Genomic DNA, 26,543 nt, shown 5'->3' on the forward strand with positions numbered 1-26,543 from the left:
ACATATAGATATGGCACTCAGGGACATGGTTTTGTGGTGAGCATGGTGCTGGGGTAGCTGGGGAACTCCATGGTCTTTTCCAACGTAAACAACTCTAGGATTCTGTTTCTGGAGCAACCTGAGGGTGTTGAGAAAAGGATGCACAATTTAAGGAAAAAGAGAATAGCAGGTTTGTATTGGTGTCTTGAATGCAGGACCTGTGTTTGAAAATGTACAGCATTTATGAAATAAAATCTAAGACCAGGTTATCTTACAGCACCAGTGTGTTCAAAGTATATTGGGTCAGATTCTTTTGTATTCTTGGAAATTTGTAGTGCATTTTCTTGGTTACCCTATTTATCTGCAGCAAAAGTAAAAATGTAAACGTTATATACTACAGAGCACATTATGCTAAAAAACCTTGGTATTCAAGCAGTTGTTTGAATACCAAGTACCATTTTCGTGTACTTTTAGAAAAACTGAGGGAGGAAAATACCTTGATGCTAAATTTCTAATAAATTTCATGTAGTAGAAAACTGTTATGTTATTACAGCATCTAATATAAACTTTCTAGAGAGTTTTTAAGAGCTTATCCTGCCCATGTTCTGTGTTTTGCATTGAACTTGCTTTTAAGTCAGATGCATGTTATTGAGATGAAATGATATTTCATTTCACCTGTATTCATGTGGCTTTTATATTTGGATAATTTTGTGTTAGAAATGAATAGATCTGAAGCTAATGAAATACTGTCGATTGTAAAATACTGAAATAATAGCTTATTGCCCTTATATAATGAGTCACTTCCATTTCCATATTTGTATTAAAGCTAGTCCACTCTCTCATTTTATTAGCTATTGTTGGTTTGATGGCCAATTTAATTTCATCATTGTATTAAAAGCCACATATACCAAGAATCATTCCAAGTGTTTTCAAGCTATTAAAGTAATGAAATAATAATAATACAGTGTTTCAGAGGAATTTATTGGCTTGCATATATTCATCAGTTATTTAGTTATCATTTTGTTATTTTCATTTCCGCAGCTGGAGTATAAATGATAAAGCACTATATAACAAATTTCTCAAACAGCAGAAATATGTCTAAATTCTTTATATATATATTTTTAAAAAACTTGTCCAGAACATTATACTTTTAAATCAAAATAAATATTTGGAAAATAAGGAATGGCAACATGGCTTTTTAGTTCTAATGTTTGAGCCTGTCTCCTAATTAGTGGAAACAGTGACAGACACCTTATGGAAGCACATCATAATTAAATGAAATGCTCATGTATGGATTAGGTGCAGGAACCGAAAGCTAAAGGAGTGGTTGCTAAGCAGAGTAGTTGTCTGATCTTGTGCAACTGTCTCTTGAATTATTCTCTCACACTGTTCTGAAGATCTTTGTGTAGACTGGGAATTGGGGTAGCCAAATGGAACTGATGTGAAGAGAACATGAAAGTAGGTAAACACAAAGGAAAAAGGGATATTCATAAACATACATGAATTTTAAATGTGGTAGTTTGTGTCCTGTTACTGCAGAGTTTCATCTGTCATAACAATAGCACAGCCTCATTAAGCGCCACTTTTACACATGGATTTACTTTTTGTCTGACTTTGTATTTGTGACAAAGGTTTTAAATTTGTTGTCAACCTTTCATACTTTTTATCATTATAAATCGTCTAAAAAAAAATGTGTGGTGTCTGTTCATAAAAAGCCAACAGATTTCCCTGAGTCACAGTAGGTTGAAAATTGCCTGATTGTAAACACAGAGTTTTTCTTTAAATGCCCCAAGACATCCAGAAGGAATAGCTGGATGTGTTGTGGGTGATATAAAAGGCCTGTGTTATTTTGGAAAGGCAGAATAATGGGATACCCAAGAGTCTCAAATGCCTGAAAAATCAAGGCCTTTCAATCTCACTTGTCCTGCATTGGCAGCATCATTACATTAAATGAGACCTATTTCAGCTTCTGAATTGCTCCTGTGTGTTATTGCATTTTCTTTATGATACTGGACTGACCTCAGAGCGGTGGTTTCCCCTTAACTGTAATAAACTGCTTTTGAGAGTTTCAAACATCATCAACAGACTCATAACCCCTATATTTAGTTTTATCCTACAACCTACTCCCCATTCCATGAATTTCCTATCCTCTAGTGGACCGACATGGAATGTGTTGTCTCCTTGGTACTAATGTTATTGAGAGGTTTAGGTCTTGCTTTGTCTTCCAGCAGTCCAGCATTTGGAAAATTGGAATGAATTTTTCAGCCCAGTTTTTACATGTCTTCAAAGCCATTCTTTGTTTTCTCTGACTGCAGCCATACCTTTGTTTTTATTTAGGTCTGAAAGTTTTTAAAAATCAATCACTTAATAGCACTGATGCTGTAAGACTCAGGTTTAAAGTCGTGTTTTTTCTATGTTGGGTGTACTCATCTCTGAAATCCACAGCACTTGTTACAATGTTACTTATTACAGTGTTTTTGGATGCTAAACTTGAGGATGCTGTACACTTTGGACAGAAACTTTAAAAATACACCCAACATCCCTATAATGGAAAATGAATATACCAAACAGAAATTTTTAACCTTTGCATACAAAAGATGTACAGTGTAGGTTGAGGTCTTCACTTCTGTTGTTTTGCAGTTGTACTTATATAAATTGTGTGTCTGTGTCATGTCCATATTAAGAGCAAAATGACTTTTTAATGTCAGGTTTTGAAGGACATTTTCATTCTGTTTTCCTGGCACTTATTTCTGTGAGATGATTTATTTACATGTATTTATGTCTCACTTGGAAGCCAGTCATGTGACGTTCAAAGGTCGCATCAAGGATTTTGAATGTTTACTGCTAGGGGAGGTGGGGAAAAACCCCAAACTATTTAGGTGAGCTGTTTTTAAACTTCATGTAGGCAAATTCAGCATGACTTACTTTGAATTTCCTGCATTCTTGTGTTGGAAGTTTCCAATGGGAAAGCCATCAAGGAGACTCTGGAAACAGGGGAAGAAAACCTCTTTTTGATAGAGTTCTAAATAGGCTTGCTGTTTTAAGATACTTCCCTTTTGGCACACAGACACACAAAAAAAATCATGACATTGTCCATGTGCTGTACAGTTTGATAAAATATTACTTTGTCTCATGTTTCGCACAAAGCGGTTAATATAGATAGTAGCAAGTTCTTCACAGCTGTTATTTTTTATTTTTCCATTCTGTCTAAATTTGAGTGTAAATGTAACTCTTTTGAGACACCAATTTCTTTCTTTAACAGTTTTTGTTGGTTTTTAACTAATTGAGACGATGTATTAGTTGGTGTTGGAAACTTGGATTTCCTTTTTTCCCCTCACTTGACTTCTTGTTGGAGTGTTTTCTGTAATAAGAGGATCAAAAATGAAGGGATTATTTTTACCTGGGATTTTCTTTAACTTAAGTCCAAATAACTATAAAAGTGGTTGCTTGTGATGAGGGGCTAAGCTGTTGTCAGATTGCTTGGTTCACTTGGCAAGTGTTTCCTGCTATAGCATTATGCATTTTAAAAGCTTTATTTAACGGGAGCTGTAGTTTTTATATCAAATGGTGGGATGTGCCTCCTTATATACATTGAGGAATGATCAGGGACATGACTTGTGGAAATGAAGTAGGTAAATCCCAAAACCACTTTGAAAATGCCTAATTTAATGAACATCATGGTTTTATATATGTTCTCTAAAGAACAATTTTTTGATTTAATTAGAAAATGTAAAGCCAGCTATAAAGTCTTGATGAACTAAGTAGTAGCTGGTTAGGCTGTGACTTTTATAAATTTGTTTTTACTCATTTCAAACTAATTTGGAGGAAAAGTACAGTATCTGTTAAACTGATTTATAGGTACTCTGTCAAAAGTATATTTAGTATTCCTTATGCATGTAAAATCTGTAACAGCATATTTAGAGTATACACAGCAGCTAATTTTTATATCTGGACACTGCAGAGAAGGGATCACAAGTCATAATTTGGGGTGAGTGGAGGAAGAGTTTTCACCTGTCTTTGTTTTATGTGTGCTTTATAATTTTACTCCTTTTATTATTATATTATTATTATTTTACTTATATGTAATTGTTTCAAGAAATAGCAAAGCAAATACAGGAATAAAAGCTGCCAGACTGTTTGTATTAGAGTTATTTTTGTCAGTCTTGGGCTAAACTGCTATTTGTTTTGTGGTGCCATTTAGTTTTTTCCTGTTCCTGTGATCATGCTTCAGCTAAGCAAGGTGATGTGAGAGTTCTGTCTCAATAAACTTCAGAAAACATTATTTGGACTTTTTATTTCTGACTTTATTAATAAAATTTTTAAAATATCAGAAGAGAGGAATAAGATGATTGAGTATAGGGTTGATAATTAAGCCTAGGAGAGACTCTGTAAATGGTATTCACATAAAATTAAGAAAAAGTTTTAAACAAGCAGAGCTACAAATATTTGAAATTGCCAGGGATCACTTGATAGATCTGTAAGGATGTTGTGTTGATTATGCTTCTGCAAATCAGAGAAGGAAGGTATTCGACTTTACCAGCTCTGGTGGTGTAATTGTTTTTCTTGACTCTGCTTTCGCTGTGCACAGCCCATGATACTCAAAAATTACAGCAACAAATGAGCAAGCTTGAGGTTTCTACGGTAGGGGTGAGATTAATCTATAGCCATGGCTGGATACATTTGAAAAATTTTTCTTAAGACTACCTATACTTTAAAGAAAGCAACAAATGCATTTTATGATTACTTCTTTAAAATAAACTCTTTCCCACTTTTTCTTTGAGATTTTTCTGATATTTGCATGGTTAAATTGCATTACTTTCTATTTTTGGATAAATGTATCTTGGGTTGGACCCTATGATCTTAAAGGTCTCTTCCAACCCTGTGATTCTGTGATAACTTTTTCTTTTGAGCATGGGAGTTGTCTTATATATTTGCATAATAGAACTGAAAGCAAAGTTTTAAAATGAATGAACCCAAAAATTTAGATTGTGAGCCTCAAAAGAGAGCAGACTCTAAAGTTTTAAGGCTGTTCAAGTGTGTAAACCCAACCTGTAGATTTCCACAACTTGTTTATGACTCTACATAATTGCTATCTTAATATATGACAAATAAATGTATGTATTTCTAGGAAGTTTAATTTTATCTTTTAAAATTCTGTCTGTGAACGTTGCTAGAAACTTGTATGATTTCCGGTAAGTCTCTCAATTCCTGAAAAGTGTAACACTTAAGTTTGGCTTTGTAGATGTTTTGAATAAATGCAAAACTAGCACTTGAATAAAATGACTTCTAAATAAATAGTAAGACAAATGCACTGGTGTCCCACAAGTTAGGGAAAATAAGGTCAAATTAAGTAACTACAGAACAACAGGAGTTCTTATACTTTGTCAGAAGGATGGGATACAGAGATTGGTTGTGCAGTATAACTGTAGAAGTATAAGCTGAAAATGTGATATAACTGATGGTTGGCCATTTAAATGGTTTTCTGATATACTTTTTTTTTCCTCCTAACTTTTTCATTGCTTAATGGCTTTAATTAAAGACAGTACGTGACTGGATTAATATATCATAATAAAGAAATTTACATTTCCCCCCTCCAGTATAATTTTTGGATTAAACCACTACTACAGCTAATTAATGTTCTGAATGTAGATTAATTACTTTACATTTCTTAAATGTGCCCACCCTTCATAAGCCTGTCTAGTATGAATTATGCTAAAATATTAGAAAAAAAAGGAATGCCAAAATGAGTAGGTTATTATATGCAGTAATCATCCTATTTCTGTGATGGGTAAATTGGGACAAAATAATAAAAGAAGCCATAGCACCATCAGAAGTGTGATATTAGAGAGAGGAGATAACTTATTATTTTAAGTATAATTTGCAAATTGTCAATGCTATCAGCAAGGAGGATCTTCACAGTGTTGATAGAATTTGCAGAAATAGTCTTTGGGTCAGCTTTGCTAGTTCAGCTAACAGAAGACATTTTCTATGCAGCTTTACAGTGTTTGTGATAACTTTCTCAGCTTTTTCCGGTGAGATTTTTGATATTAATTACTCCTTTTTATAAAACCTTTTTTGAATTGTTGGAGTTATAATACTGTGTACTGAGGCACAGCAGTCATTCTTCCTTGCCTTATTCTATCAACTTCCATTAACCATCTGCATATACATATTTTCTTTGTTGATCTAGATGACCTTTAAAAGGTCCCTTTCAACTAAACACAATTCTGTGATCCTGCCTTCTTCCATGATTGGGTTAAGGATACAGATAATCTATCAAAACAACAAAAGACACTTGCCAGAGGTGAAAAGGCAATTCTTTGATAATTTCATCTTCCAGACTGCCTGTTAGGAATTGAGAGCACAGACAAGTCACTTTTCTTAAAAAAAAGAGAAAAGAATGGAAAAAAATCCCCTTTCCCTTTTGATTTGAGGCTTCTTATAATTTCATAGTTTTTCTTACAAAAAATAAAAAGCTCCATAAAACCAACAACCAAACTGAAAAGTATCAGTCATCACTTTCTTAAAAAAAGCAGAATTAAGAATTCTGTGCCTTCATTGCTTGTACCTTTCTAGGTTTTAAATTTGCAAACCATCTGTGTTAGTGTTGTAGTGGCAGCCAAGATACCAAGCAAAACCAGAGTGGTGCTGTTCCTTCTGTGCTGAGGAGAGGGGAGGTGGGATGGGGTGGGAGGCTGTAAGAGAGGTGGAACTGTTTCTTTGCCTTGACCCAAAAACTGTCTTGTGCTTCTTGTGTTATCTCTGGTTCCAGGATATGTGACATTAAGAGCTCTCAGAGCATGAAAAATAAGATGGAATTATGATATTAAAATTGCCTTACTAGATTGTTTTGTTTGTCAAGTTAAACAAATCACAGTTCTCATCGTAATGGCATTATACTGCATGTCTATTTAAATTTATCAGAACATGGAAAGGAAATAGCAATGACAGGGGTAATTAGGGAACCTAACAGAAATCCATTTGGGAAGGCTTCTTTTGCCATTATTTATATAAAGCTTGTGTATATCCTCACCTTTCAGCTCTTGCTGGTGAATATCACTCCTGTCTGACATGTCTAGTTTACTGTCCCTTTGCAAATCATCCCTGCAGGCAGGGTCGTTCTTCCTTCTCTTGACTTGCACTGTGTGTTTGTGTGTTCTTTAAATTAAATTTCTATGTAGTCTACTATTTCATTCTGTGCTGTGGCTTGCATAGAAGGCGTTCTATGAGTTATAAGTGACTGCCTGCATATGTTGTGTTATTTTATAGGTGGTGATTCGTGCTCAGAACGGTGCCCTCCTTTATCGTATTTCACCCTGGGCAAGATATGTGGTCCGTGAGGAAGACAAAGTGAATTATGATTGGGTTCACTGGAATCCACCACAGTCATATATAGTAAGGCTTCAATATTATTTTCAAGAGGTGTATCATGTTATCTTTGTTTCCCTGTTTGGAAGAAAATAAAAGAAGATTGCAAACTAGTTAAAACAGCTGAGAGATGAAGGGCATTTATTCATAGCTTTGACAGAAATTACTTTATGATGCATGTTTTTGAGCTGCTTTTTCAGCCTCCTGTACACTATATAAAAATAGTTATTAATGTGGTATTTTAAGCTTGGTTTGTCACCTGTTAAGCAAGATTGACCGGTATTCCGGGACAAGATGACTGTTCTTTGTAGGGAGGAGAGCCAGGAATTATCAGTACTGGATTTAAGGATTATCTGCAAATGCTCAGTACTCAACACTAGGTTAATAGTCCATGAAGTCAGAAAAAACTTCCAAAATAATGTGCCCACGCTCCAGTCAAATCCTGATTTTTGTATCAGGAAAATCCCGTTATTGAATTTAAAGCCCTCTTTCTTTTCATGCACTGCTGTAAGAAAGAGAACTTTCTGCATGATATATGAAAGATACCCTAGGAGAACATTTGGAAACTTCAGACTGTCTGAGTGATGTTGTTTCATATTAAAATTTTTCATGTTTTCCCTGAAAAATGGTATGCAGTGTTTTATATTAGAGATGCTGTAACCTCTATTTTGAGTTCCACCTCAAATTTTCGCATCCACCTCAAATTATAAAGAAACTGCTTGAGAGAGAAAAGGTTACTGGCGTGGAAAATATTATCTTTAAAAATAGATAACATAATGTACATTAACTCTTGTTAAAGTGTGTAGTCTATTAATTTAGTGGCCTACTCTGTGTGTGGTGCTGTGTGACATCTCAATGTCATCAAGAAAAGGAATGGGTAGGGATTTAGGAATGCAGTGATTGGGATGACCTAGAGTGAAAAAGAGGCTTAAACTTGTGGGTGCAGACAAGGCCTTATTGAAAAATTAAAAAATCCTTCTAGGAATAGTAGAGGTGTCCAGTGGAAATAAATCACAGGGAACAAGCCTCAACCAGAAGTTCTGCTCTACACATTGTTCCTTTAATTTCTGTTCACAGGTTTGTATTCAACTAGTTTTGTTCTACATTTTCAAAATTACACCTGAATAATAAACTAAAAATAGATATTAACTTCAGCGGCCTCTGTTCAAATATTTTCACCCATCTAGAAATGCTGTGTAGTTACCTCCAGACTTGGGATTCTTTAATTATATTTTAATCCTAAGTGATGACAATTTAGTTGATTCGTGCTGTGGAACTGTATTCTTCAGGGTTAAGGTATTTATAAATTTCACATAAGATAAGGCAGTGATTTCATGTACCAGCAAAAAACATGTGCTTAAAAAACAAAAGCCTATCTTACTATTTTCTCTCCCTTTTCAAACAAGCTTCCTAATGATTCAGAGGAACATCAAGTGGAGTGGCTACTATCAGTTTGAACACTGAAGTGTAATTTAAAGAGTAGAAGAAAAGTGTTGAATCATGAATGTCCAGTTTCTTGTTCATAAAGGACATTAATTTCAAACAGACATTTGCTTGAACAGTTTGAAATGGTCAATTGCTTCTGAAATGTTTAGAATGCTCTTAGAGGAAAAACAAAACAAACCTAATTGTTTTTCATCTTGTACAAATCATGTGATTATAAAAACACTCCTAAGCTGTTCCTAATGACAACCTTTTTTTTTTCTTATAGCATAAGAATCCTTCTCCCAAGAGATTAAAAAGCCTAAGAATCTATGAATCTCATGTGGGAATTGCTTCCCCAGAAGGCAAAGTAGCTTCTTATAAAAACTTCACATATAATGTACTACCTAGAATAAAGGATCTTGGTAAGTAATACCAGAAATGCTTGCAGAGATAATTTTTATGTGCCTGTGCTTGTTAGAAAAGATAACTGTCAAGTATCCAGAGGCGTTTTGAATTTCCTGATTATACCTACTATAAAAATAGATTCTTAGGTGAGCAAAAATTATAAACAAGGGAATCTATCGAGAACTAACAAAGACTGAAATAGGATATGTGAATTAAAGTCCATTCCAGATTTTTAAGTAAAATATGATTATTAAAGCCCAGGTAAGTATTGCAAGGTAATTTGCTTTTGGCATGGTTTGCTTTCAGCTTGAAAAAGGACCTGTTTTTGTGATAGTCTTCAGAAAATACTTAATTGGTTGTACTAGTGTGAAGCTTAGTTTTAAGGAAGGACAAAAGAAATACCTGAATATACTTTGTTTTGCCAGAATAAGCATGCTGGACTTGTTTTATCCCTGAACAGTAGCTCCGAAGTATGTGAGCAAGGAAACTTGAAATATGAAAGACCTTCTTCAGGAAAAGAACTTCTAGTATATTGGAGAGGATGTGTGAAAGAGCTGGTCACATTATCATCTCAGGAACCACAGCAAAACTGTTCACCTCAATTTCACTTTAATTATTTTTTCCCATGGTGTCTTTGCACTGTTTCTGTAATGGACAGTGTTAGAAGTTACTGCCTCTTACTGCCTTGTGATGAAATATATATTTTACACTGCTGTAAAATAATCATGACATCTGTAGCTGAAGCCTCTGTGGATGGTGGCTGTGTTTGTGTTTGATTTTTTTTTTTTTTAATTGTTTTATTTATCGGAATGCCTGGAGAAGATACTTTCTTGTAGCTTTACATGTTAAGTCAATGTTTCGTGGCTTTTGCCTTGCAATAAAGTTGAGTTTGCAGGTGAATAGAGGGAATTTGCACATGTGGAAACTTAATAAAAAGTAGTTTTGGATTTTACATTATGTATCTGTGACTCTTTATAGCCAAGGAATTTCACTTGTCCCAGGAAGGTAATAGGATTTGTAGAGTTAAGAAAGTGTTCGCCTTTGCCTACAATTTTTTCTTTGTGGAAAAATGTAATTAAAAGGCTGATACACCAAATAATAAAAACAGTATCAAATTTAGGACATACAGAAATAACTAATGTTCTTTCTTCTTTACATTAAGTAAACATTGTGGGAATTAAGTATTTTTTAAAATATATTTTTAAGGTCTGTTAGATTCAGTTTTGGAATGTCTTTCTTACTTATTAGGACAAGCTTAAAGACATCACTATGAGAACTCTAATATATTAGTAGTTTGTGGGAATATGTGCTTGACAAATAGCAAAATAAGTAGCAAGCTAATTGAATGAGATTAATTTGATGCAATGTTGCTGTTTATTGATAAAGATGGTGTAAATAAAAATAAGTACAATGAGCCTGAATTATAAACCAGCAATGAATCTGACAAATTGCTGAGCTCACACCGTCTTCTATTAATAGCTCTGATTTTAAATGTCACAGCTATAAAAAAACATGGAATAATAAAAAGCATCTTGTTGAAATGAAGGAATGAAGTGAATATTTTCTTCAAGCAGAGAAGTGGTGGTGGTGTGAGTCTTAATAGCTTGTAAATAAAACCTGATTCTTTAGAGTTCCCTTCCTTAAAAATGCCCTGAACTATCTTAGGTGATACGACACAGTGTGTCCCCCAGCCCTCCTGGACTGCTTTGGTTCTTGGGTAAACTTGGAATAAAAGCACATTACACTTGTGTTTTTTCTTTTTGGAAGACTCTTGAAGAGGAAAGAAATAACTACTAAAGTTGGAAAAAAGTGATTTTGCTGAATGAAATAAGGTTTCATATGTTATGAAGTTATAGTATCATGTCTAAGCTGTGGAGATGTGGGTCTGACAGATGGACCACTTGGTGGATAAGGAATTAGCAGGATGGTCACACTCAGAGTTTCAGTCAATGGCTTGATATCCAGGTGGACACCAGGGATGGGGTGGCCTCAAATTGAAGCAGGGTGCATTTAGGTTGGACATTAGGAAGAAATTCTTTATTGTGAGGTTGGTGAGACACTGGAATAGGTTACTCAGAAAAGTTATGGATGCCCCATTCTGGAAGGGCTGTTGAGCAGTCTGGTCTAGTGGAAGGTGTTCCTGCCCATGGCAGAGGAGTGGGAACTAGAGGGTCTTTTAAGTTCCCTTCCAACCCAAACCATCCTGTGATTTTGTCATAGTATGTGTAGCCAGTGGCTAACCCTGACTGCAAGTGTCAAAAGTTGAAGCAGTTCAGGACATGCAGGTTGGCATAACTAATATTCTGAAATTAAATAAGAATTACACTTCCTTCTGTCTGCATCTGGGAGATTCAATATGTGTGGGTCACTTGACAAATTGACTGTTTCATTTGCCATGGAGAACATGTTAGTATAAACTATTAGGTAAAATTGCTTTGTGAAAGTTACTGAATCTTTAGGTGTTAACCATTAGCATCAGAGGCTGCTAAAATGAAAGAAGACTGGAATGGATATGTTACAGATATTGAATACTCTTTTTGCTATCCTTAAGGCATTTGTTTGTTATATTTGTTTTTGTTATAGGCTATAACTGTGTCCAGCTGATGGCCATTATGGAACATGCATACTATGCCAGTTTTGGTTATCAGGTCACGAGTTTCTTCGCAGCATCAAGGTAGGTTAAGTGCTCCAGCATCTTCTCTGTTCTTTTCCCTTCCTTCCCATTCATTGAAATGAGTATTGCATGCAGGTGTGTGTTTGCAACAAAGTGTGTAATGGGAGGCAATGGCTTAGCTTTTTGCTCTACCTTCCTCTTAAATCTGAAATCCATTTGGCACAGTGATCAGCTGCTCTGTGAAGCACTTTGAAATGGATACAGACAAAAAGCTTATAAGTAACTTCAGCTACCATAGCATACTCCACCTTCAAGGGTAATCCACCTTCAGCAGTCTTTATGAATATAGAGTTTGGGGTTGTGGAGTTCTTGGCAGTAACTAACAGGACTATACACTGTTCATAATGAACTTGATTAACATCATGACTATGTGTGTTCTGTGGGAGCCCTGTCCCTTACAGGCTTATAGGAGACTGAACTTAGACTTGGGGTATAGGGTGAAATTACATGAAAAATGTATTCAGGTAGCTGTTAAGAAAATTATGATAAATGTGGAAGTCTTTTTTTTTTTTTTTTTTTTTAAATCTTAGAGCAGCTCAAGTGGCAACCAGGCTAAATTTAGACAGGCAGTTTTTAACTGTCTTAATTAGTTGAAAAAAGGGGTGTCAGGCACAGGAGACAAAAATATAAAAAAAAAAAAAGAAAATAATGTGGTACCTAAACCAAATAACTAAGCAGGAAAATAGCAGATAGTGTATTTTGTGGACTTTGTGGATGTACATTTACTTTTGTAATAATTGTTACTTCATTCCAGCAATATGAATATGTTCTTGTCCCTTTTGAGCTAGGGAAGTGTTCAATATTAAATAGCAGGTTTAAGTTCTGTTATCTTTTATATTGAATTTTATGTATTGTTAAAACGGGAAGAATGAAACAATCTATTTCTGCAAAACATTATGTGGATGATGGAATTCTTTTAAGGAAAAACAGTTTCAAATGTTAGTTTGTAGGCAATAGCTACTGCTTAAGAAGCTGAAAAAATAACCTGTGTATATCTGTAGAGTAGGCGATGAAGAACAGCTGACTTTGATGTAGTTTCCATGATGAATGTTCAGCATTGCCAGCATGACTCCTGATGGTACCACGTTGTGTTTTCACAGCCGGTATGGAACTCCTGACGACCTGAAGGAAATGATTGATGTTGCTCACTCCATGGGCATCACAGTCCTGCTTGATGTGGTGCACAGCCACGCCTCAAAAAATTCCGAAGATGGTCTCAACCAGTTTGATGGTACAGATTCTTGTTTCTTCCATTCTGGATATAGAGGCAATCACCAGCTCTGGGACAGCAGGCTCTTTGACTATGCAAAGTGAGTATAAAACATCACTTTGGCTGTGCTAGTGGTTATTATTTCATAGCAATTCTGTTAAAACTAACCTCCTTACCAAGCTGGTAAAGTCATTTGGATTGTTTAACAATTCCAGTATGTGGAATTAAATTCCTCTACTTGCCTAAATCCTTAAAATCTAACACTAAATGATAGTATTTCAATTTAATTACTTTGCTGTCATCTATGACTACCTATGTGCATGTTATATACCATGTTCATTGTATGTATTCTATAATGGTTTAGTTATTTTTTATTTTAAAACACATTTCCCTATAAATATAAATTTAAATATCTATTATTTAGGAGTATATAATTGTGTATTTTATGCATTTTACGCACATTATTATTTTCCTGCTATATATAGTATGTTGCATATATATATAATAGATGATGTTTGTATATAAAAATAAAATATTAAGAAAAGCTGATGAAAACTGGTAAGCTCTGTAAATTTGCTGACATACTGTCAGGTTGTTGAAATGTAGGAAAAGTTTTCTTCCATGACAACTAACTCCATTTCAAAGAGCTTCTGGAGGTCAATCAAGAATTAATACAGAGCAGGGGTCATTTTCAGTAGACATTTCTAGAGACCCAGTTTGGGCAAGCTTAATTAACCAGTATAAATGCAGTGTGTGTCAAAACATGTATTAATGCCAGGTGATTATTAGTACTTAATATTGTTTTCTTAGTGTTCTCTGAGGTATTGGGGGCCAAGAGATTGATCTTGTATGCTGAATGTTTCAGTGGTTTAGATGGAGAAACAGGCACAAGCAGCCAGCTTATTTCAGTGTCCTTGCATTTTTTTCTGTTTGTTCCTGAACCACCTCGATTCTTTCCTTTCCTTCCTTTCTTTCTCTAAACATCCCACAATAAGTTTTGTGAATCTTCACAATCTCCTTAAAGCATGTATTCGGTATAGAATTAATTGCTTATTCCAGAATAAATTCTCTTTTTTTCCCCCCTTGAGATGGGGGGTCATCTGGTGAGACCTTCTTATCAATTACTAAGTTCCGTTTTAACCCTTTCAAGGTTACATTTGAATGTTCCTGTTGTGGCTCATCACAGAGCAACTGTAGACTTCTGGTCTCTTGTTAACCTCTTAGTTGTTAGGGTTTTTGTGCTGCAGGTTCAGTTTCCTGTTTTCCCATTTTTCTCCCTTGCTTTCATTGAATTGCCACAGACTGGATGGATGTGATTACACAGAAGTCATGTTACATAGCCTAGGCCAATTGTTTAATGGAACTTGGTGTCAAATAAACTAAGTGACCAGTGCAGTTTGAAAACTGACTGGTGCACTTCAATACTTAGTAGGATGAGCTGTTCTTTATTTGGTACTTATTTGGGACAATTTAGCAGGTTATTTCAGGGGGAGTTTCTGATGTGATTTACTGTGATTTAGTTATTATAGGAAATGCATTTTAGTCCTTCCTATAAGGTTTTACATTCATACTCATAAATTGTATTTCAAATAATCTTAAAGCTTTAGTATCAATATGATAGTTTAGAATTTTATTTCATTTGATGCTTATGAGTAACCAACAAGTATGTGAGTACCAGTGTCTCCAGTGAGATAATGGAGTGTGGTTAAGGACCTTCCTTGGTTCTGGTTCTTCCTGCTGGAAAAGAAAGTGGTGCTGGTATTGTGTTTGATGGTATTTATAAATGAGAAAAGAACCAGCTGCTCTGTATGTTACACTTGGCAATATTAAATAGTTCTTCAGAAGTGAAGAACTGCCTCCATGGCTTGGTTGGGTCAGTGATATGTACCTGTGGAATTTCTTTTCATGCTGTGGCTTTGGAAGAGGTGCTGGACTGAATGCAGAAAAGGGGAAGTGGAAAGGGCTGTGAGGGGGAGAGATGAGATTAGAGAATAGCAAAGACCAGAGAAGTTGAAGCTGTGCACTGGATGACTGTGGGTCCCTTGAGGGTCATTTCCCATCCCCTAACATCTCATGATAGGCAACCACAAATCTGTAGTTCTGTTTTCAAACGTTTGTGGAACCCCTTTCTTCCCCTTCAAACATAGGAAGCTGTGAACTTTTTCTAGTCATTAAGTGAATTTTTCATCCTAACACTTGAGACAGTAAATATTCTCTATGTATTTATAGTCAAGTTTTAAGGCTGAAAATAGATAACCCTCATGGTCATTGTAAGTTTCACAGAACTTACTAAAAAATAGCTTGCATTTTTCCCCCCTATTCTTTATGTGTACAGATTCCAAGCAAAACTGTGAAACAATAAAACTGACATTTCATTGAAAACATTGGGTTTGGTTTGGTTTTTTGGTTTTTTTTGTTGTTTTTTTTTTTTTTTTTTTACCCAATTTAGTATGTATTGGCATTCTGCTAATTTCCATACCAGTAGATGAGAAGCTCTAGTCTGGATGAGGTGAGTATAAAAATCTGTGAGAGAGACTCAAGTTGCTGGCAGATGTTGAAAGTTTGCTCAAAATAAATGGCAGCAAACACAGTCTGTTGAATGGTCTATAGAAAAGCTTGCTTGCTGAGTGAAATTTCTTTAGCTAGCACACTGTACAGAGCTTGTACTAAATCCCTTTCCTTCTGTAGTGGGAAGAGCCGTTAAATCTACAGGTACTTAAACATCAAATGCAAAGGATGCTCAATTCACTTTGGAATTGAGAGAAACTAATTCTCTGCCATGAAGGAGATTAAGGAACAGTTGCTTTATCAGTTTAGTCTGTCTACATTTTCTTTGAAAGCAAAGATGTAAGTAAGTTTATCTCACAGCATTTGCAAGATTATTCAGTTGTCTGTGAAGGGGCCTGTGAATATTTCCTGTAACAGAATGTGGCAAAAGATCTATATCCATGCTAAAAAATAAAAAAGGATTTTATCCCTTGTGTACTTAAATACCATTTTTTAGTAAAATTCATGTTAGTAGAGAGTAGCTACAAGAAAAGCAATAGTAAACCTGTTCAACGGACAGCCTGGGTACTGCATCTTTGCACCATAGTGCTATTTAAAAAGAAAAAGGCATATTTTTAATTTTTAATATTTTAATCCATATTTATACTAGTGTTGTATGAAGCAGGAGCTTTTCTGTAAACTGTGAACAGCATTTTAAAATTTATGCTGTTCATGGTGTTGTCACCGGAGAATAACAACTCAATTTCATTGAAATGAGAAATTGCAGATAAGATAGCTGGCCAATAGAATACTTATTGCTTAACTATTTTCAATAGAAGAATATATGTAGTGCTTCAAAAATCAACAAAAAATAAACTTTCACTTTAATAATTTTCATGGCTCTCACACATTCTTGTCAGTTTTTCTAAAATCTAGATCCCTGGGTGGTTTTTTCTTCAAATGTTCTAATTTGGTGACTCTTCATCTCCATCCTGTCTGTCTATATCTGTGTCTATCCTGTTTCCCTCCAGCAAACAACCCAAAAAACAGAATCACAAAGCTTCAGTGAGAATTGCAGTTGATTTTAACATTTTCTGTTGAAAACCAAACTTTTATATAATTTGCTTTGATTCCTGTTAATAATTGTGACCTTTCTAGCCCTGAATTCATGACTGGGAAATGCTTTAGTGTAAAAGGGGTGCCAGAAGCTCTGGACTGGTACTATAGTTGGCATTGTACAGGTAATTTTGGAGGAAATTAAAGGTCTCTGTTGTGTTCCTGTTAAAGGTGGCTCTCTTGAAATACATGTAAACACCCTCCCATCTTAAGTAAGGATTCTACTTGTAATTAATTTGGCATAAGCAAAGTATAATTTTTTTTCCTCCTAAAATCATATTCAAAGGTTATTCAGCTGCCAGATTCATTAGAAATTATGTCGTACACCCTGGAGACCAGGTGGGATCACAACTAGAGTGGTTGATTATGTTTTAATTTAAATTCATTTTTTCCAAATAGCAAATGCGTCTAAAATAATAATCAGGCAAAACAATTTAAAAATAATTGAGAACAAGATATTACCTAGTAAAGATTTTTCCCATAGCACTGCATGAATAGAATGTGTAAATGATGTTGCCCTTCTAGACTTGTTGAGGTCCGAGAGCATTGTTTTGACTTATAAGGCTTTTCCTGTCTTTTCATTAGATTTTGTTGGATTCTATTCTGTCTTAATCCAATTCCAAATGTCAGTAGGTATACTGATATATTTCTGTGAGCCTTTAAGAATGATGGTAGAATTCAAATTCATAAATCATGTTATGCCTTACATTTTTTTTGTTTGTTTGGGTTTTTTTTGGGGGGGGGTTTAGTTTGATTTGTTTTGGTTTTTTAATACTATGACGCTTTTCACCTGAGCACTTAGACAAAATTTTAAGTTATTTCACAGTCTAGGAGATGAATTTGTTGGAGAAGTCAGTGATTGATTTACAATGCAGTTTTAATTTTAATTAGTCCAGCTTTCTTGAATGCAGCAGTATGATCAGTAAGAGATTATATTGGTTGCAAGGATTTGGGGCCAGCAGATGTCCCAGCATCTCCTTTGGGCCTTTTTTGAGGCCTGTTTTCAAGGCTTTTTTAAGACAGGATGTTTTGTCCATATTTTGGGGGTTAAAAATCCTAACTAAACCATGTAATGGAAGAAATCTCCTATTAAGTTTTTTCTTCATTAGTTTTATGAAGTTTCAAGTGACATCCATGCCAAATGTGCTTTGAATTGCTACAGGTAGGGTTTAGTGTATATAATAAACACTTTGTCCCATGAGCCACAGTTTTACATCAGGGCAACAGATGACTTGCTAGTCCCCTGCTGCCAGTCCAGATGTTCTCTCCAGCTCAGTTTTCTGAACTGCTGGTGGAACAGCTGATTATAGCTCAGTACTTTTTACTGTTTTTTTTCTTTTTTAATTCAATTTTTCTTAATGTGTGTTAGAAACTGCTGTACCTCAGAAGCTGCTTTTAACCTTGCTGTCAGTGCTGCAGAAACAGGGCAGCTGTCAGGTGTTGAAGCTTGTGTCTTTGTTCTGGTGTAGGTGGCCTCTTCCCCAGCTTGCCACTCCAGAGTTGGGTGGGTCACCTGAAGCTTTTTTCCCCTTGTCCTGTGGTCCAGCCTCAGGCAGGTATCTCAGGCACTCTCTTGCATCTAAAACATCCACCTGTGTTGGGATGCTGAGACAGTGGCCTTTTCTGCCACCTAGTGTTTAAATCCTGTATAAACCTTATGCTGTATATTCTGAGGGAAAAAGATGTGCTGATTTTGTTTGACTTCAGGATCTGACTCTTTAAAGACATGTTTGTCTTCTAAAATCTTCAGCAGCTTGGTGTTTAGTTCTTCCTTGAGCAGCTGTTCTTCACCCAAGTTGTTTTTATTTCCTCTGATTGCCTCCTTTGCCAGTCTTTATCTGCCACTCAGATGGTGGTAGTAGATGGAATGAATTGGAACATAAATCTTTCAGAGTTTAATGTTTGGTTAGTAGGGTATCTGTCTGGGCTCATAATTCTCTAAACATAGCTGTTCAGAATATTTTTGCTTTTGTTTTCCTTCAATTCAGTAATGAATTCTAAATGTCAGTGGAGGTAAAGACTTGTTGCCTTTTTTGGGAGAATCCCCATGGTTTGTAACAGTTTTCAGGATGAAATGGATTCCTGCTACTCTTTATTGCTTACATCATTAGCATTTTAAATAGATTTAAGTTGATACTCTGGAGTACCATGGTATTAAAGATTCTGGTTCCTTGCCAAATGCTCTTACGGAAAATTGACACATGAGCATGAGATATACAACATGTTATCTGCAGTCTGTGTGTTCTTGCCATCCACTTCAGGGGCCCTTTACTGACACACGGTGTAGAGTGCAAAGATTTGACTGCAAAGCTTCATGCACACAAAAGATAGATAGGATTTAAAGGCTCCTAGGACACTCATTGCTTCTGAGATGACACCTGAACAGACTCTGCTGGCCAGGCAGGTGTCAGTCAGCTGGGAGAAAGGAGACTGCTACTATTTGTCACATACCCTTGATGGTACTGGGTTATCCTCTTCACTGTTTTGTGCCTTTCCATATTCTTCATTTTGAATCCTAGTGCTCCTAACAAACCTGTCTGTAACTTTGCCTTTCTTATCTTGTCTAGTTCTAATCTAAAGGCTTTTCAGCTTTCTCTCAGCTTTTTTTAGAAGCTTAAGCAGGTTTTGAGACACAGTTTAGGTCACAGGAAGAGGAGAGGGGAAAGCAAGCAGGGGTGGCTTGAACATAATTAGTGAATCATATCCAGTTGATTGCCCTGAGTGTAAGAATTGAAGCTTTGTCTTTTGCAGCTTCTGAGGATTTAGAAAGATGCAGGTGGCATCCTCCCAGCTGCCTTTCCAATGGCATGACATGGTTGTCACAAATATGTTTTCATCGAGGAGAATCTTTGGCCATAATTCCAGCTAGACTAAAGATAATGCAGTGAGAGTTGACAGTGAGAGAGATTCTCAGTCATGTGATGTCTTTTTGGTATATTGTTGATTCTAGGGTAATTACAATAGAACAAGGATGTAAGTTGTGTTTCATTATGTAAAACATAAAGCTGTGCTGATTTTAATTCATTTCCTGCCAGTCTTCCTCTACCAAATTAGTTTAGGAAAGCTCTGTATTAAAGATCTGCATAATATGCATTGGAATTTCATTTGGCTGGCAAAGATTATTTCTTAATGACTGTTTTAAGGAAGTACTGCTTGCAGCATAATAGTGAGATTTTTATTCTTCCCCTCACCCCTCATAAATGTAATTATTTTGATTAAAGATTATCTTTAAAAACACTGTCTGCCTGTATTCCTTAGCGCTCTAATAGGTTGGATTTTGATGGTGATTGTGACAGTATAAAAATTCTTTATAAAATTTAAACCTTAAAGTTTAAGACATTTCATGCCTAAAAATCCCTGTTTCTTTTTGTTTTCTCTTCTTTTAGTCATCATTATAAATGCTAGTAAGCAAACTCTTTCAAGTATGGGGACATTGAAGTTTATAAATTGCCTGTTTTGAAGGGAATGATTACTGAAAGCTTTCATGGAATAGATGGTACACAGGAATTTGCTGCATTATAATCAGAAAAAATGAAATAATAGTGCAAAAAAAGTTTCAGCCATGATCATATGATTTATAGTACATATGCAGTTGAGAGCTGCTGTATGATTGCTTTACTTTTTAATTTTTGAAGTTTTTAATTAAACAAGCTTATTGTTTTACTGTACTGTACTTTGGTATAACAGACTGTGAAGCTTTAAATCCATAGGTTCTCTAAAACTGAGATCTTCACATAAGAATCCATGTAGCTTTCTTTGAAGTGTCCAGTTTCCCAAATTAACCTTCAACATAGCATTCAAAGCTTTGTGTGAAGTTTCTAAAATGCAGCTGCCCAGAAAGTGGTACAGCAGTAAATCAAGATATTGAGATGTGAAGAAAGGCACACTGAAAAGTTGCAGTCAATTGTTCTAAATTTTGTCAGGTAGCACATTTTGGAATACAGAGGTGACCACTTGTAGCCACTTAAATTCAATCATATCTTGAATGAATGCGGTCACACTTACATTAAGTTGATTGTGGCATTTCAATAAATATCTAAAATTAGCTAAGATTCAACACATTGCAGAGAATCATTTTGCATCAGTCTAAATGCAATAATGATCTTGCATTTAATAGTCCACACTTGAATTGACAACTTGCACAGCTTTCTTAAGTGGTTACTGCAGCAGTTTACATGAGCAGCATCTGTTGTGAATAGAAGATTGTGCTGGACAAAAGGCTGATGATTGTATAAGTTTGTGAAGAATCCACAGATGAAATGAGGGATGTTGACTTTCTTCTCATAGGGTTTTATCCAAAGAAATTCAAGGCTGGGAGAAAATTAGGGATGGTACAACTCATAGCAGGAAAGAAGATGGAAACATTAAGACAATTGTTTGAGGGTTTTTGATTCTATTATGTATTCTATTATGTTGTATAATGCACAGATTCACTTGAAATTATTGATGAAATTATAATGAAGATTAAAAAAGGGTTCTACTATCCCATTATAATAGTAACGGATGGACAGGGAGCAACTTTTGGCTCTATTTTGGCTAATGTAGTTACAGGACAAGTCAGAAGAACTGAAATAGTGTATCATGTCTAAAGTGTCTTAATGAGTAAAGAAGATAGTCTATTAAAAGCTTTATCCCTGAGAACAAAGCAAATTGTTCTATACCACGTCAGGAAAAAGAGTGGTTTGTGGTTTTTGGGGTTTTTTAAAAGCATGCTCTATTTCCTTGGCTATTTTTCCCATGGATTTGCTATGGGTCTCCTCATTGATAAGAGGGCTAACTCTTTGCCCAATATTTCTATGTATCTATATTACAATTCCTTGTCAGCTCTTAAAAATTGGTATAAAGTTATTTGGAAAAAAAAAGAAATTAATTGTGTGTTTGATTAATTAATAGTTTTGATAGTTGACACAAGTTTTTCTAAGTTATTCCACGACAATTAATGAGTTTATTTCAGGCAGAGGAAAGCAAGTGTGGAAGCAATACTTTGTAGACCTTACCCCTTGATTAATTTTTCTTACTACACAATAATTAAGTCCTGTCAAGTGTAGTTTTAAGGATAGATGCATGTGAACAAATAAACAAGAATGAAAAAGCACATTCATAGTCACTACTATGTTCTCTTGTAATTTTTTTCTGTAGGAGATGACTTAATTTGTTCAAAGAGCTGAGTATTAAGTTCTCTGAAGAATTATTAAGTAAAAGTATGGATTTTCTTGTATCTATAATATATTTAGTCATTGCACAAAGAGTGTTTAACAGAGTATTTTTATCAAAAGGCTTCACAATGAAGAGAAGAATTCACTTTGTGGTCTTTATTTTTATTCTTTATTCCTTTAAGATATGTGAAGAAAGTAAAGTAATGACTGTTGTCACTTTCTTGATTAAATAAACACCTAAGATTGCCTCTTCTTGGCTGCAGGGATTTATGTAAACACCATAGAATTTATCATTTCATGATGTGGAGTGAGGCCATTTTCCTTTCTCCCTGTCATAAACAATAAGAGTTGGACTCTGCAGCCTGTGTTTTTAACCCACAAAGCTTCAGAGAAATTGGCACTGTTCTTTGTTTTTTTCTTCAGTGCTTTGGAGTCATTAACTTTATCTCCTCTTGCTGTTTGTATTTAGCAACATTTTGATTGCAATGTAGTACACCTTTGATTAGGGCATGATATTTTAGAACACATTTTAGCACAGGCTTATTATTAGTGGTATATTTAAATTTTCTACAAGACTCCTCCAGTACAGTAATAGAGAAATTGGTGTCTTTTGAGGGAAGAATCCATTTGTATTAAACCACAACTGGAAGTGAAATCATCCCTATGAGTACAGTACTACATTTTCATAGCCTGACCTTTTGCAAGCAGGTGGAAACAGTGCTAAATTCCCCTTTGTCTTCCCTCCCTTCTCTTCTTGCCCAAAGGAAGAAGAGGCAAAAAAAAAAAAAAAACAAACTTGAAAAAACCACTTAAGTTATTGTTTCACTTATTATGACACTAAGTCAGGCTGGTAAATAATTAGAATAATAAATAACAATAATAAATAGAATTTTTCACACAAAGGAAATATATGTACTTCATTGGCTTCAAGTGTCAAGTTTATCTGAAGGACATTTTGTGACTGTAAATTTAGCCACAGCTATGACCCAAAAACATTTCTTATTATAAGTTATATCATTTAAAAATAAAATATTTGTTTTAATTTAATTAGCTGTAAATGGACTAAGCTTGGACACTCAGAAACAGGTTCTAAAAGTTGGTGTTTAAGGAACCAAATAGCATAATCTTTCAAAATGCTATAAGTACAGCTGGTTTTAGGAATAATGACTCTGTGAAATTTACTTTTTCTTGTTGAAAGTTAACTCTTGCCTTTAAGATTTCATAGATAGTTTCGATGTTAACATAATCAGTGAATTGGAGTAATTAGTCAGTCAAACACTGGAGGAAAAAAATATCCCAAATGATTTCCATTGCTATTTCTCCCCATTTTCTGATTTGAGTGTTTAGTGTTTATTACCTGGGATTTTTAGACTATTCATTACCCTGAAATCTAAAATTCTCTGTTTTTCTTCCTACAAATTAGTTAGGGGCTTATAACCATTCTAGGGTGGATGCTTAAGACCTGTAGGCGCTGAACAAAGTGAATGCTCTTTGGAGAGGAAAAAAGTTGACTACAAAACACTAAAATTTACATTATGAATGTTTCCAGGCTTCCTTTGCCACCACCTTCTTGAATATAAGGGCATTGAAAAGATGAAAATCTACTTTGACTTTGTTATAAGAAATTTCAAGGTAATTATTTTGTCATTGAGTTAATTGGGGAGGAAACTGAAAGTCTGTCAGGAAATGGGAAACAGCTTTCAGCTGGATGTTCTTTCTAATCCTTATCCAGCTAACAAATTAGCTAAAAAAGGTAGTGACCTATAGAGAGTAGTTCAAAATAGCATTCTTATAAACTCATTAACTGTGTACTGGAAAGAGGAAATGTTTTGTAGACTTCACCAGCAGTTGCTCTTAGTACAGAACCATTCTCACCCAGACTTGGAAAGCTAGAAACATTTCACTAGAGTCCGAGGCTTGAGCAACTCATTTGCCAGCAATGCTAGACTGTCAATAAATGCAAGGGCAAACTTGTTTTAAACTATTTCAGAGAGATTTTAGTTTTAGTTTTCTTTGTATTCTGTCCTGGTCTAGACAACAAAACTTGTTTTCTATAAAATTATAAAGTTTCTACTTCATATGTATTTTAATTAAAAGTTGCCATCATTCTGCTACCACATAAGCCAGGATCAGAAGTAACTGCACAGAAATATGATCTGAAATAGAGAATATCTGTAGTAGGTAAATAGTTGATTTCATTAAATTTCATTTCAGTTAAAAATCATAGCATTTCAGTAAAAGACCTTAGTGTTAAAAATAAACGTGTATTTCCAATGCATAAAATATACTGATAGATTAACATTTACAAATGAAGATCAGTAACAAGTAGTGTCCCTAAGGAACATATTGGGATTGAACTTTGTGGATGGCACCAAACTGTGTGGTGTGGTTGACTGGCTTGAGGGAAGGGATGCAGGACAGGACACAGGTAGAAGGACATGGAGCAATGGTTTTAAACTGGAAGGGTAGATTTAGATCATAAGGAAGGACATAAGAACAAAACTTTTTGTGGGGACAGTGATGAGACACCAAAGAGGTTGTCCAGAGAGGCTGTGGATGCCCTATCCCTAGAAATGTTTAAGTTCAGGTTGCACAGGACACCAAGCTGGTGATGTCTCTGCCCATGGCAAGAGGGTGTATTAGTATAGTTATTTTTATCTCACAAACAAAACAAAACTATTAAAGTACATACAATTACTTCACAAAATATTTCTTTTTTTCTATTAACAATGCACAATACACCATTATTACACTTAAAACCTTCTACTATCTTACTAAACATATTTTTCTATAATCTTAAAGTCTATCTTAAACTAAAACTTGAACTATTAAATAATACCTTTACTTACTATAATATTATAACTTCTGCTTTCAAACTTTGTGGTTACAGCTAATTCTCTATTCTTTCTGTTTGTAATACATACTTTCCTAACTTTCTAAAAATCTTCTTACCTCTACTAGGGTTAAAGGGAGGTCGTGATTGGATAATCCCTAAGGTCCCTTTAGACACAGATAATTCTGTGTTCTGTGATCTTGTACAAGATCTCGTGCACTAACCAGTTATAGCAGAAGAACAGAAGTTGGTTTAAAACTCAAAGGGTTCTATTGCTTTGTTGTGTGAGTTGCCATTCCTCTGTTGACTTAAAAATGTTAATACAGTACTCAAAGCTTTTTCAAATGTGAGGAATGTGTTTTTTTTAAACAATTTTCTGAGTAAGCTTTAGGCAGTCAAACATGGTTTTTGTAATTTCTATCTAAGGACGCTAATTATTTTCTCAATATTTTCAGGATACTATTTGCGTTTTCCACTGTCACAATTTAATTTCACTGAATTAGTGGGAATGCAACCGAATACATTTTGTCACTGTGTCTTTCCCACCTGTCTTTTGTGGAGATAACATATTTGGTAGTTAAAGAAAGATAGTGGGTATGTTAAAATGTGTTCAGGTTGCAAGAGGTTTTAAAATAGGTGCATAATTCTTGAAAAATAGAATAATGAATAAAACAAAGTGTAACTGTTAATCAATAGAAGAATTATGTTGTAGGTACTTGTTCCAGAGATGATGAAAATAATAATTTTGTCATGTATTTTACTAAGCCAAGCTACAGTCACAATCTATCGTAAATGTGTTTATTGTTCTCATATTTATCTTCATGAAGTACAAATTATATAGTTGAAATGACAGTATCTACTAAGAAATTGAGATTAAAAACTAGGTGTCTTTGAATTCAAACCTGTTCTTCAGGTCTCTTAGATGAAAAAGTATTTATGAAACATACTGAAAGTGTATTTGCAAGTTCACAACTCTATTGGCACAGCCCAGTATGAGCTAATATCTTTCTTTAACTACCTTTTTGAAGAATGTAGCTTCAAAAAGTGCAGCAAAGAGAGAAATACTGTGCTGTGCTTAAGGATGGGTTCTTCTTTAATATGAACCCTGTACTTCAGATCTCCTGTGCTGGTTTGCAGAAATGCAGCAGCTTTGCATTCTGTGCTTCCTCAAAGAGAATGGGGACTGCTGCATGCCGTGGTTAGCTTTGCCAGGTGGCTGCTTCCCCTTGCAGATTCCCTGAATCCTGTGCTGGGGATGATCTAAGACAGTCTGCAGGCTCTTCAAGTTTTCTACTGGAAGTGTTTTCCTGTGATGGTAATAATTCATTGTACAAACTTTTCTGCCCTCCATGTCCAAGTCTGTCACGTAACTGGGCAGTCTCATGCCACTGTGCTGAAAGGAACACTTTGGCCTGTATCCACAGCAATTGCTGATGCTGAGGATAAAATCTGGAAGCTTGAGAGGAAGTAACCTAAGCTTTGTATAAGCTAATATTAAGAGTGAACTTCCCTTAGCCCCTGCTTCACCAGGGTTAGAAATCAGTAGGTTGCCATTCGTGACATGGAGTCAGTATCTCAGAAGCTTCCTGTGTTGTCTGTACTGGATGATGACTGATAATGAACACTTTCACTCATCTTAGAATTTTCTTATCCTTCTGTAGATTTGGCATTGCTACCAACTGCCTAGTTGGGATGAAGGGAAGGATAAATTTTCAGTTAATAAAATACAGACAGGCAGCTAAGTCTTCAGGGATTCAGTGTAATGGACTCGGTCCTAGGTTGGTAAAATGCAAAAATTTGCCCCTTTTTCAGTCTTCTCTGTGTGATACTAACTCACATTCCTTATGAGGTTGATTTGCTTTGTTAACATAAAAATCAACTGACATGCAT

General features: G+C 35.1%; 1 protein-coding gene across 20 annotated transcripts in view; it reads left to right on the forward strand.

The window, feature by feature from the left end:
* The window catches only part of GBE1 (1,4-alpha-glucan branching enzyme 1), a 139,088-nt gene that overhangs the window by 50,026 nt on the left and 62,519 nt on the right, over nt 1–26,543 (forward strand). For all 20 annotated transcript variants that reach the window (XM_038156865.1, XM_038156873.1, XM_038156940.1 and 17 more), the window contains 4 exons: nt 7,249–7,374; nt 9,059–9,194; nt 11,761–11,851; nt 12,952–13,161. In XM_038156865.1, coding sequence (XP_038012793.1) covers nt 7,249–7,374; nt 9,059–9,194; nt 11,761–11,851; nt 12,952–13,161 — 563 coding nt within the window. The remainder of the gene's footprint in view (nt 1–7,248; nt 7,375–9,058; nt 9,195–11,760; nt 11,852–12,951; nt 13,162–26,543) is intronic.

This window comes from Motacilla alba, chromosome 1 (assembly GCF_015832195.1).
Source record: "Motacilla alba alba isolate MOTALB_02 chromosome 1, Motacilla_alba_V1.0_pri, whole genome shotgun sequence".
NCBI classification, from domain to species: domain Eukaryota; kingdom Metazoa; phylum Chordata; class Aves; order Passeriformes; family Motacillidae; genus Motacilla; species Motacilla alba.